Raw genomic sequence first — 12,500 nt, forward strand, 5'->3', positions numbered from 1 at the left:
CCCGTTTCCCGTGGAAAAGAGCTGCCTAAAAAAATGCTAAAATCGTCATCGCATTTATTCAACCTGTTCAACTTCGTCGTAGTCATCTTCGACCCTCATCTTCAGTAGCGGCAACCTTTAGATTGGAGGGGTGTGTGTGCGTTTGTGTTTGTTCAGAACAAAAACCTCGAAGTCGTAGTCCAACCCGCCGGCTCTGGAGTCTATTCGGGGAAGCTAAAGCAAATTCTCGTTTGAAATTCCTTCCTGTCAGTTTAATTTCTGGACAGTTGCAACGCAAATTACATTTAGAGAAATTAGGAATGATTGCGAAATGATTGCAGTAATATCCGGCAAGTACTTCTCTTTTCAAAAGACTTTGTGGTTGCGGCGGCTCACGCCAGTTTAACTCCTGTATAGTTATACCACACAACTTTCAGCCTGAACAACTTGGAATGTTCACGGCGAAATGACAATTTCAGCGACGCGGATTTATTTTCTTAAATGAGAATTGTCTTCCCTTCGTCTGTCTTCCTTGAGGTCCCTAATGCCGTGGATCTGCGGGTGAATGTTAAGAGAAATTAGCTTCCTAAAGATTTTCTCGAAAATCCAAGGCCAAATGAACATCTCGAGGCGATAAATTGAGATTTTGCTTGATGTATTTTTTTTTTCAACAGTACGGCGATTCTTCGTTGCATGTTGCAGTCCGTTATGGTCACGTGGATGTCTGTAAAATTCTTTTAGCCAAATGCCAGGACAACGTTTCCGAGCAAAACAATGTGAGTTGTTGCAGACTCCAAAATTAAGCGCTTTGTAAGTTCCTCAGTGCTCGCTCACTGAAGTAGACAGATGTGCTAACCATTTAGCCAAAAATTTCGACGATTTTGGGTAAAAAGTAAGTGGTAATCTATCCGAAATTTATGGACTACTCGTTTAGGTTTTCTCTTCATTCCAGTTGTTGCGAACCAGCTTGTATTTTTCCTTTCCATTGATATTATCTACCGGTTTGAAACCCTTCGAACGATGTCGGCGCGGTTTCACAATTTGTAAAGCTTGATGGGTGTTCTTGGAAAACCAGTTAACATTATGGAATGGATATCCCAATTGTCATTTCTCAATGTTAAGCGCCACAGACGTAGGATTGCATTGCCGTTTCAATAATTTTGCGCCGGCTGCATGTGTTTGCTCTGTTTTATGATAGGTTCGTTTCATAGACTGCCCTGCAGTGATTGGCCAAAGTCATTTCCTTTTGAATGGAAAAACCAGTCGTTCCGGTAGGACAACAAATGGAACAGTTGGTACCACTGGAATTTTTTCAGAAAAAAGGGATTAACTTCATACGTACTCCTCTTTTCTCGTTTTCACCGAAATGACCGGTTTATCGCGTAACCATTTGCTTCATGATGGAAGACCCATGTTCTATTGATGGAATGCAGTACAGAACCATTAAGCGTAACCTCTTGCTCTGGCAATTTTCCTGCCCAATGGTAGTTGCCTTTTAATTGTGGAAATTTTCTACTGTTCGGTGCCATTTGGCGGAGATTCCCACCGGTTTCACCTTTCAAATGGAAAGCGCTCTATGTCCAAAGCATTATTTGAAAACAGCAAGTGTTGTAAAGTCGACTCGTATCTTTCCTTTTAGGATGGAAATACTGCCCTTCATATTGCTACTAGAATGGGACACGAGAAACTGGTCGACATGTTGGTGGAGGCACGAAGCATCATCACTACGAAAAATAACGTAAGAGGACAGATAGGTTGTGCTTATCTCTGTGTTATCGATGATAACGATGATCGATATTTTTCCCCTCTTTCTGTTGCCTGTTAGGTTGGTGACACAGCAAGGGATATAGCTATTCAAAATGGATTTAAAAAGATTGCAAAACAATTAGTTCCCGCAAACTGTAATGGCAGTTGGAAGGTATAGTAATAAAATGTGATTTTTAACTTACATTGTTGCGTATTTTAACGGTTGCAACTTCGAATTTAACGTATAATTGAAGCACGAGTCCACTTGCAAAAGTGAAATTGTAATGGTGCATCAAAGACAGTTCATCTTTTTGGTCACTTTAATTTTCAGATGTTCAAAAGAGGTAGAAAAGGAAGACCGTGCAGTTGTGATTTATCGAGCATGCCAGTGGAGTCCATCTGCTCCACGCAAGCTACTACTGCGACACCGCTGTGGGTACCAAAGCCACAGCCCCAGGACAACCTCAGCCCGAAGGTACCCGCCTTTCCACCAAAGGTGAGTTCTGGGCGTGCGCGTTTCATTCTTGTGAAATAGCGATAACCCTACTCTGAGCTTAATTTTCTACTTGTAGCCGTGCCCGCCACTCCCTTCCCCCGACGAAAAAAATGGGTGGGGGGGGGGGAGGGTGGGTAGGGCTCCACGTAGGTCACCCCTTGAGGCTTGCATACCTTCTCCCTCACTTAACATGTACTTTTCGTTTGTTTTAGAAATCATCCCAGACATGCCAGAGTCAAGACGACTCAAGCCACTTTTCAGGGAGTGAAGGAAAGAAAGATAAAGGAAAATGGAAGTATAAGATTTTGAAAATCAAACCCAATGAGATGTGTTCAATTGAGCGAGAGTACAGCGCCTTTCTTAGAAAAAGAAAAGTAAGAAAATATCCCCGGAGCCGTTCAAGAAGCACGAACAAATCACAGGTGATGAGTATATTTGTGTTTAGGAGTGTATTTGAACTTGGATTTAGCGAGCTGCGACTGAAGATGATGAAGTGAAAACGAAAGCTAATACATTAAGGTTGCATGAAATGTTGCTTTTCTCATCCTTCAATCGAAATCTACGCTAGGGAAAGAAAGTCGATGGGAAAACACGAATAAATAACAACGTTTTCTCTCTGCGGCGGGGCTGCGCTTCGATTTGATATATGATTCGACGGAAGACTTCAAAGTAATTGCCTTTTCCATTCCTGCAGAAAGCTCGTGAAAGAATAAATGGCACTACAGCATGTTAGTCATTCGTAGAGGATTTAAAGAAAACGTGTTCCTTTGTAGCTGTGTAATTTATCCGACAGACAGATTATTCATCTTTTGAACAGCTAGAGCTTGATTACTCAAACAGGCACTCATCTCCTTTGTTCGATTGTTTAGGAAGAAAGACGTCTGTCTGACCCAGGACTGCATTTGGAATCGAAGAATTCACTTTCACATATTAAAGGCAAGAACAAGAAAAGGTAATGAAGTATCATGTGTTGTCAATCTTTGGTATGGGATGGGTGGGTGCTGCTTGAGGGCGGGGGGGGGGGGGGGGAGTAAGAGTTGGGAACACAGCCTTTTTTCGACGTTTTCGGTGTTCAATTATCTAGCTGCCTCGGTTCCTTCTACAATATCATGGGTCCAGCAGGTCGATTTTTCTTTAATTTTGTATCAACTGTCCATTTTTAAAATTTGAAATCCAGTTTAAAAAAATTATATTATACTTTCCAGTAACATATCAAATGCTAAGGAATATAATGAAGCTGAGTATGAACCTCGTTCCGAGGGCTTTTCTCCGCCGAGAGTAGAGCCCTACTCTCGCCGGAGAAAAGCCCTGGGAACGAAGTTGGCCGTTAGTGTTGGCCAATCATCATCTGTGAATAGTATGGCAATGAAAAGGGTTGTGCTGGTTGGACGTTATCGACTTTTTGATTCAGAGGTACCTATTTAGTTAATAAATTAAGGGACTTTATGCTTGCCCAGTTGATTTAAAAAAATCCTCTGACTGCCAAGGTGGGCGAGGCCTACACCTCGTCCAATTTGGCAGTCCTCGAAATTTTCTTCTTCTAATTGTTTTGAAACTGGACAGTTGAGAGTCCTATTACAAATAATATTATACATTGTAGTCACCATCTGTCTTCTCATTGGCTAAAAGCCTACAGTTAATTCTGGGAAACAGCGCAACCTACAGATTAGTGAATAATCTGTAGGTTGCGCGCGCAATGCATGATTTCCAAGAGTAATGTGTTTGAAAATAAACTGTGATCGCTGCGATAATGCGTTTTTCGTTATTTTCTTCAAAACAATGTATGATAAAACATTTATTAGATTCGGTTTTTGTGATATCCGGAATAATCAAGGTCTCGGTTAGTGTTATCAGCCGAAGCCGAAGGCTGTGGCTGATAACACTTACCTCAACCTTGATTATTCCGGATATCACAAAAACCTCATCCAATAATTGTTTATAAATATCTCTCCTTCTTTCCATTGCTATCAACGGCAAAAACCCAAACATTTGGCCTACAGAAACATTGTACTTTTTACAATATGGAGAGAATTTCCCGTCGTCTCGAGGCGGTACATTTCCAAGGGCACGTGTAGCTAAAATCATGAAAATTACTTTTTTGAGTCGGAATTTTCATTCGACACGATTGAGTCTCTTGATGGTTGTTACTAAAATGGGTCCTCCATGATATTTTTGGACAGTTGATTTGGAATACATCACAAGAAGAGACCTTATATCAAGCCAAAAAGGATTTTCAAGGATACTTGTACCTGTTGAAAAGGAGATAATTATTAAGTGATCGGATTAACAGCAACGTTCCAATTAAGTGCAGCGTTTGAAGGGTTAAGATCTGATGGTGCACAGCCTAAATTGACGATTAAATGAAAGAGTGTTGCGTCACAGGCGACAAAATTCCAGGCCTCAGTTGTTCCGCCGGAATGATAAATCACTATCCAGCGGATAAATCATAGCGAAAACCAATTGCGCATCCACGGGTTAGTTATTTTTCCGTCGGATAGCGCTATCCATCGTTCCAAGAACTAGGGCCAGGTCTTTCAAGCCGCAGAAGAAATCAAAATAGGCCAAATTTGGTCAAACACCCTTTCGAAGCTTAAAAGAGCTGCTTTCATTCTGAACTTTAATAGATAACACTCGAATTGTGAAATTCAAATTCTTTGTCGCTTAAACGTGGCCGTCTTCCAACCATGAAGAGAGCCCTTTCGAGATTGAGTCAATTTCGGTAATTGAAAAATAATCAAGTGCTTTTACATCAAAAAGGAAATGAAGTGATTGTTTCTTGATGGTTATCAGTCACTCGGGCTAAGGTGCAGAGCTTTGAAGAGGCCGCGATGTACAACGAGGGTCACTGACTAAAGAAAAAGGAAAGATAGAAAGCGGACACTCATTCGCTCGACGACAAGGTAATTATTGCTGTTAATCGATTGACCTACAATGACGCAAATATGGCGTTTTGACGTTGCCTTTCAAATTTACAAGAGATTAACCTTCCTAAACATTTAAGCTTGATTTGACCGCACACGATTTTTTAATAATATGCTGTCATAAAGTTGCGCGAAAGGACACCTTTCCTTTAGGCGAATTGAATCAGACTGAATTGTCAACTGAATCCTTGCATGTGTATTGTAGTTACTTAGTTCTCATTCGTGAGTACCATTTCCTATCGAGAATGGAACAATCCTGTGGTTTAACTTAACCCAATTAAATGATAACATCACTGGCGAAGAACCTTATAATACATGTTATGTTTTGCCATTGAATCTGGGACAAAATTGTGGGAAGTTCTCAACACCCAACAAAGATACACATTTAGCGCTGTTGCAAGATGGAAATAGCGAGAATTTTTGGCTTCGGTAGCCGAGACAGCCATCGCTGTGTCATTCAGCCTGCAGTAACAACTAAGCGTGATGGCCGATGTGGGTGTATTAGCTGAAGGCTTACGGGGCGGTCCTTAATACCGCGGTATTGTACTTTTGTTACGGACTATGAATCAGTCTAATTTGAATTCACACGACATGCCTTGCATTTGTACACAAGACGAGTTTCGCGCTTGCTAAGGCACCATCCACGAAGATGAAGTATCCTTTCTCGTGTTACAAGAACCTGCATAACATAATGCTTTCTATCGCTTGAGACTTTCACTGCTGAATACTGCGTTTTTGAAATGTCTCGAAAGCAAGTCAACCCGTGGATCTGTACTATGAGCAGGTATGAATAATCAACACAAGTCTTAGTTCAGTGGTTCGCTCAGTCCCTTTTAGCCTTTTCGCTTGCGTTACATCATTTAGCTAACTTTCTAGCGATTTTAACTCATTCCTTCGATTTGAAAATTTCTTATTTGTTTCACGCCACTTTAGTAGACGCCATTTTGCCGGAGGTCTAATGCACACAATTCGCCCCCTTTGGCGACTGCAGACAAGTGGTTTATCTGTTTACTAACTTTTTGCTGTATGTCTGGTCGTCCAAACATTGCCTTTTAACTTATATCGTGTGTATGAAAGTTCACAATCAGTATTCATCTTCTTTAGCAGTCAACTCCAACCAAGAATCGAAAGCGAACGAACAGATAGTGACTGGCATGTTAACGATAGCATCCGGCTTTGAATTAAGACAGTTTTTCAAATCCCTCTGCGAACATGCAAACTTCCAGTGTAACAGCGAACTTGATGGATTAAGTTTCGTTATTAAAGATTCTCTCATAACGTATCCACGATAGGATTTGAGATGTACCACTTTAATTGTATCGTTCTTGGCCCAACGTAATTTTTTAAAATTATTGCTAACGGGAAAAATGCTTGTGGTACAAAAAATGCCAGAATGAATTGGTTCAGCTGGACCTTTGCTTGTCGTCATCAGAAACAAGACTTCAATGCGTTGATCATAACTTTGAATTCTTGATGTTACCAAAGCATTCCCTCGTATTCCATTAAGTTATATTTGTATCATTACTTTCTATAACTTTAACCAATACGACGACCTTTGTAGTCTACAGAGCTGTTTATTTGTATGACCTGTTTGTTTTACGAAAACAGAAGTCACATGCTGCTAGAGTTTTTTCATTCTCTTGCGGATTAACCTGGAAGTTTTAGATTCTTAATTTAGCGAAAGCACAGCCAAAGCTCGTGTTATTTTAGTGAATTCCACGCAGACGCTAGAATTAAATGGCGTAAGACTGTTGCTTTTTTTATACGGAAATTTTAAGAATCATTTTTTGAATTCTTTTACTTCAGGATTCAAATTGTTCTTGAATATCTTGCCAAGATATCGTGATTTTGTTTGCCGACATTTAATAATTCCGTTCATATCTCTATTGTTTATGATGTGGCTTTGCGGTTTTGAAGTACGGTCAAACTTTGAATCCTTGTACTTGAACAGTTATGCTGAATTGCTTCGTTAACGATATTACTATTGCCTCAGGCAAAATTCGTGTTAAAGCGATCGTTTTATTAAGTTGGAAATCGTTTAAGAATGGATTAGCTTAAATTTAAGTACTGCATAAGGTTCCTGCGTTTGTCAGCGTACTTCACGGAATTCATTTAGTGAACCTGATGTCAACTAAAAATGATTTCTGCATTGTGCGGATTTTTTACTGTTATATTGGACACTAGGAGGAAAGTTATAAATAAACAAATTGGGGAGCATTTATGGACAATACTCTTGAAAGCATCTGGTCCTTTGATTTCCTGAGCCCGTTTTGCATATTGATTTTCTATACTCTTTCTCCGGAATTGTCTGAACAAAATCATGTGTGATTCTCTCCTGATCTTCTAACCCTTGTCAGTCAACGTGAAATCGCTCGTTCCCAGTTGCCTTGATAGTTTGATTGGCAGAGCTCTGCACCGGTATTGGAGAGGTCAGGGCCTGTTCAAATCCCGTTCAAGGCTTTCTTATCGCCAAGTTACTGTTACTATTTAAGTCACATTTAAACCTGCAATGAAAATATGAACATGCTTCTTTCGGCGGTTAAAATGTACGTTTTTCTGCTCAAAACATAGGCGGGAGGAAGTGGTCGATCAATTAGTTTACTAACACGTAAGCACCAAGGAGGTCGTTGAAACGTGTACATTTATAACAAAAATGAATACAATAAATAAATGAACTAATCATTAAAACTAATTTAAAAATTGTAACTCCACGAATCAGACACATTATGGTTTATATTTTAGAAGGTTAGCTATACAGTCAATTGAGAATATATATATCGCAACCTCACAGGTGTAGGGAAGAGGACACTCGCCTCTCACCAATGTGGACAAGATTCCGCATCTTAGTTGTTGCCCTATGAAGCTTGGGCTGGTTCTTGTTACTTTTTCACAAAACCAAAATGTAGCTTATCATTGCCTGAGGGGGGCTGTATGGGAGAATACACTAAGGTATAATACTGTGCCGTGTTCTTCCTTAAATAAAATGTTCTTTCTTTCTTTCTATGTATCTATCTATCTATCTTTCTTTCTTTCTTTCTTTTTTTCTTTCGTTCTTTCTGTCTTTCTTGGAAGTGTACCAAAAATGTAAAGCGCACGTGCGGGGCCTGTTGTATTGTGCGGCGTCCTATCGTGATCGGCGTTCGTGTTTTTTTCTTCACCGAAACAGATGAAGACCTTTGCATGAGAGCTCAGTTCCTGTGGATTAGTGTTGCGCAGTAGGAATAAACCGATTATTTGGTCTTACAAAGAGTACACATTGCGATGGTTAAGCGTTTATATCTATGGTTTTGTTCTTTAATTCTAACGCACAGAAAAACAGCTTTCTATGAACGGATTGCGCGATAAAAATAAAATGCAATGACAAGTGCGCAATAGGGAAGCTATCTGTTTACAAACATTGCTTTTGTTAGTCAAATGTGCCAACCACAGGAACAAAAGACCCTTTGTTTTGACAGCCAATGACACTCTGGTTGGCACATTTATGACAATAGGTGACGTCAACGATATCTTCCCTATATGTGAATGCGCCTTATTCGATAGCGCGCCAAGGATTGGTTTTTTTTTTAAGTTTTGTCCAAGGTCGGAATTGTGAAATGAAAATCGTTGTGTTCAATGAAAACTAAAATTTGCTAATTGCCTTTTGTTCCATGCTGAAGTGATGATGTGAAGTCACTTGACACTTATTACGAAGAGCACTTGTTGTCACTTTAACGTGGGTAGACTGGAAACTGTTTCTCAAGAATATTGGGGATTTAATATTTAACCTCATTGCATCGTATGTCTTGATAACTTTTGGATTCTAGGGAGAATTTCCGACAATCCACTGTATTTGTTTTTATATGTGCGTTAACCTGGATTTGCAATGACCAGTGTCGCTAATTGCTTCGTTGACTGATCTCCATACTCAAGTCTTTCTACTGTATTATTTTTAGAATTACCCCCTGGGGTCAAATTGATAATAACAAGGAATTCATTAAGTGTGGTCAAAGTATTGTTTCAAGCTTCTCACCCTTTTTTAAAATCGCTGAATCACCAACACCTATCCGCGGGCGTTTGTTAACTTTCGCCGTTGGACGGCGAGCCTATATGTGAGGGTGGCGCTTACTAGTACAAACCATTGCCGCATTCACTAAAAGTTTAGTCAAAAATTAATGTCTCCAGATTTATGCAATGTCACTCAGTATTGATACCGAATAAATTTTGGTGAGGTGAGGGTCATGGGCAAAGTTAACTGAGAAGCTGAAAGCCCTTTCGCTGCCACATTTTTTTCTCTCCCCTCCCTCTTTTGCTAACGAATATTTTCCAACTTGAGGCGGCTCAGGTGGTCTCAGATCTTCCTATCTCCAGGGACTCGTTTCTCGAAAGTCCCGAAAACTTTTCGGGCCCGGAAAGCGATTTGTGAATCTGCGAAACGCTTGTTCAGGAAAGCCGATCTTTCAAGATATTTTCAAGGTAACAAAAACCAAACTAAATGTGAAGTTTGACGACTTAAATCCCCTCCGTTCTTGAGATACAGAGGGAGTTGTGACACCCGAAAATGGCCCGTAAAGTTTCGGGACTTTCGAGAAACGGGCCCCGGGTCAGAATCCATCGCTTCAAGTGAAATCTGAAGTTTTTTTAGTTGGTTATGCAACGGACTATCACGCGAGAGGTCGCGGGTTCGAGCTCCGTCCGAATCAATCTTATGGGGCTCAGAATAACTGAGGAGAAAGTGCTGCCTTTGTCACTTCATCTGCTAATGGTAAGCTTTAAAGCCTTCTGGATATATATGGACCATAAACAGAAGGCCTCGCCTGACAACCCTTCTCCGTGGACTCGATAACCCTTACACTGTTCGCGTAGGTTTCAACAGTAACAATTTTGCGATTGGTCTTATTTCTCCACAGTGCTCAAAGCCGAGATGACCTGGCAATCAGCTTTACACCCAAGAAAACCAAAAAGGATAAAGGTTTATTTAACTTATTTAGAAGTACTAGCGATCAGGACTTGACCGCCGAAATGAAAAACGGAACTTTATTGGGCAAGAAGCATAAGGACAAATTGCCCCCTTCCAAGGAGTTGATGGGGAATGGTTTTCACCACAGCGTACCTGTGGAGGGGGTGAAGGAAAAAGGAGAAACGGAAGAAACGAAAGAGAAAAGAAAGGAGAGAGGTGAAAAGGGAGAGGACAAGGCTGGAAAGAAAGAGAAGATAAGTAAGAAAGATCGAGAGGAGGATAAAGAGAGAAAAGAAAAGAGGGAAAAACGGAAAGAGAAAGAAAAGGAAAAGGACAGGAAACTCAAGCGACGGGATGAAATGGAGGGAAGTGAAGCTGATTGTAGTATTTGTCAGGAAAGATTAAGAAAATCTAGGGAAAAATCTCACAAAGAGTCGAGACATAGAGACAAAGAACATAGGTCAAAACACGAACATAAACGGTCAAGAGATTATGAGGAGGAAGATGTAAAGGACAGAGGACATAAATATTTGGATAAAAACGACGATGAGAAAGAATATAGGAAAAAGAAACACCACCATGAAAGAGAGAAGGAAAGAGAAAAATCAAGAAAAGAAAAACGTCATCATCATGAACGTCATCATCACAAACGGAGAACTGAAGACCATTGCCCTGGAAATGAGGTAAGAGAAATATAATTTCTTCGTTAGCAATTGTTACTCAGTCAGAACCCTCCAAAACACCTGTCTCCTACTTAGAATGAACCTACAGCCAATTGAAACCATTTGAGACACTTTTTTCCTCTAAGAAAATAACAGTTCTATTGATCTCTCTTCCTCTTGAACAATGTTGGGTCTCTGTGGCCAATCACTTGTGAAAACTGTTGTGCAAGATATGGTCTTCAATATCGTTTAGGGGGAAGTGGGGGTGGGGGGTGGGGGGAACCCACGGCTGTAGTGGTGGGTGGGAATTTGACATCTCTTGGAAGTAACTGACCAATGGCGTGTCCCCAGACGTCTTATCCAGGGATTGAAGTTTCATGAATTTCAAGCAGACATCTATGCATGATAATCCAGTCGATGTACCTTGGATCAAACGGGTGATCTCAGCGATTGGTATGATTTGGGAGCTGAGCAGGGCTGGCGCAGTGGTGAAAGCACTCGCCTCCCACCAATGTGGCCCGGAATCGATTCCCGGACTCGATGCCATATGTGGGTTGAGTTTGTGGGTTCTCTACTCCGCTCCCGAAGGTTTTCGCTGTGTACTCCGATTTTCCCCTCTCTTCAAAAACCAACATTTGATTTGATTAGTTGAAATTTCAGTTGATTTGTAGTGTCCCCAATAGACCAATTTCGATATATTAAAGTTCAGTCCTAAACAAAAGACATCATCTCGAGGCTCTGGGGAATAAATATAAGGATTTGTATGAGTTTATTCCCCAGAGCCTCGAGATGATGCCTTTTGTTTAGGACTGAATTTTAATATATCGAAAGTGGTCTATTAGTAGAGTAGTCGTTCTTGGCAAAATAAGCTCGAGACTTAAATGAAGTCATTATTATTATTTATTATTATTATTATTATTATTATTTTTTATTATTATTATTATTATTATTATTATTATTATTATTATTATTATTATTATTATTATTTGAGATGAAGAATATGAAAACTTGAGCCACGTAGAGTACTTTTGAATTGTTTCGTACCATAGTACGACTGCGAATATCCCGGTGTTCACTGGTAGAGCATCCGAACCAGACAGATGAGACACACAATCGCATAATATATGTTCATGTTGCAGATGATTTAGCAAGGTCTTGAATTGCCATCTTTTTCTTTTATTTAATTCTCGTGATGTTGCAGCCCTAAAGAAAGTATTTAATGTTAATTATATGACTCTAAGCGCGAAAATGTTCGCTGTATTTTCTTGTTAGGTGGACTGTGGACCCTTTCCATGTAACGAGGCTAATTGCATGACGTGTAAAGAGTCCTTAAATCGTTTTGAAGCTTGGCAAGAACGTTGCACAATTGAGATAGAATCCACGCGGCGTAGGCTAGAACACAGGCTGCACCGATTGGAAAAGAAACTGGAAGAGCAGCAATCAGAGGAGAAACAGATCAAAGACAGAGAATATGACCGTGTGCTGGGACGCGTCACTGATGAATGTCGAGAAGTTAGCAAAAGTGTAAGAGACTCTAGCGGTGATGTTAAGGAAGAAATCCGCGGATTAATCAGGGGAGGATTAAGCAAGTTGGAGCTTAAACTTGGACAGATTTCCACAGGATATAACATACCCTTTATGGAATTCCAGGACAGGTGTAATCCCGAGTTGGGCAGAAACTGTTCTGCTGACAGAGGTATTCGCCGTGCAATGAGGAGCAGAAGTTCTCCACATCTGGGAAGGGCGCCGTGTGAGGACTG

At 40.4% G+C, this 12,500-nt stretch overlaps 1 protein-coding gene across 7 annotated transcripts in view; it reads left to right on the top strand.

The window, feature by feature from the left end:
- Window positions 1–12,500, top strand: part of LOC137997003 (ankycorbin-like) — a 35,641-nt gene that overhangs the window by 7,468 nt on the left and 15,673 nt on the right. For 5 of the 7 annotated variants that reach the window (XM_068842678.1, XM_068842676.1, XM_068842675.1 and 2 more), the window contains exons 7-14: window positions 654–755; window positions 1,619–1,717; window positions 1,805–1,897; window positions 2,057–2,221; window positions 2,434–2,643; window positions 3,091–3,173; window positions 10,029–10,761; window positions 12,013–12,500. The exon at window positions 12,013–12,500 is cut by the window's right edge and continues 35 nt beyond it. In XM_068842678.1, coding sequence (XP_068698779.1) covers window positions 654–755; window positions 1,619–1,717; window positions 1,805–1,897; window positions 2,057–2,221; window positions 2,434–2,643; window positions 3,091–3,173; window positions 10,029–10,761; window positions 12,013–12,500 — 1,973 coding nt within the window. The remainder of the gene's footprint in view (window positions 1–653; window positions 756–1,618; window positions 1,718–1,804; window positions 1,898–2,056; window positions 2,222–2,433; window positions 2,644–3,090; window positions 3,174–10,028; window positions 10,762–12,012) is intronic. The other 2 variants (XM_068842681.1, XM_068842680.1) reach the window with 1 other exon arrangement.

This window comes from Montipora foliosa, chromosome 3 (assembly GCF_036669935.1).
Source record: "Montipora foliosa isolate CH-2021 chromosome 3, ASM3666993v2, whole genome shotgun sequence".
In the NCBI taxonomy this organism is placed as follows: Eukaryota; Metazoa; Cnidaria; class Anthozoa; order Scleractinia; family Acroporidae; genus Montipora; species Montipora foliosa.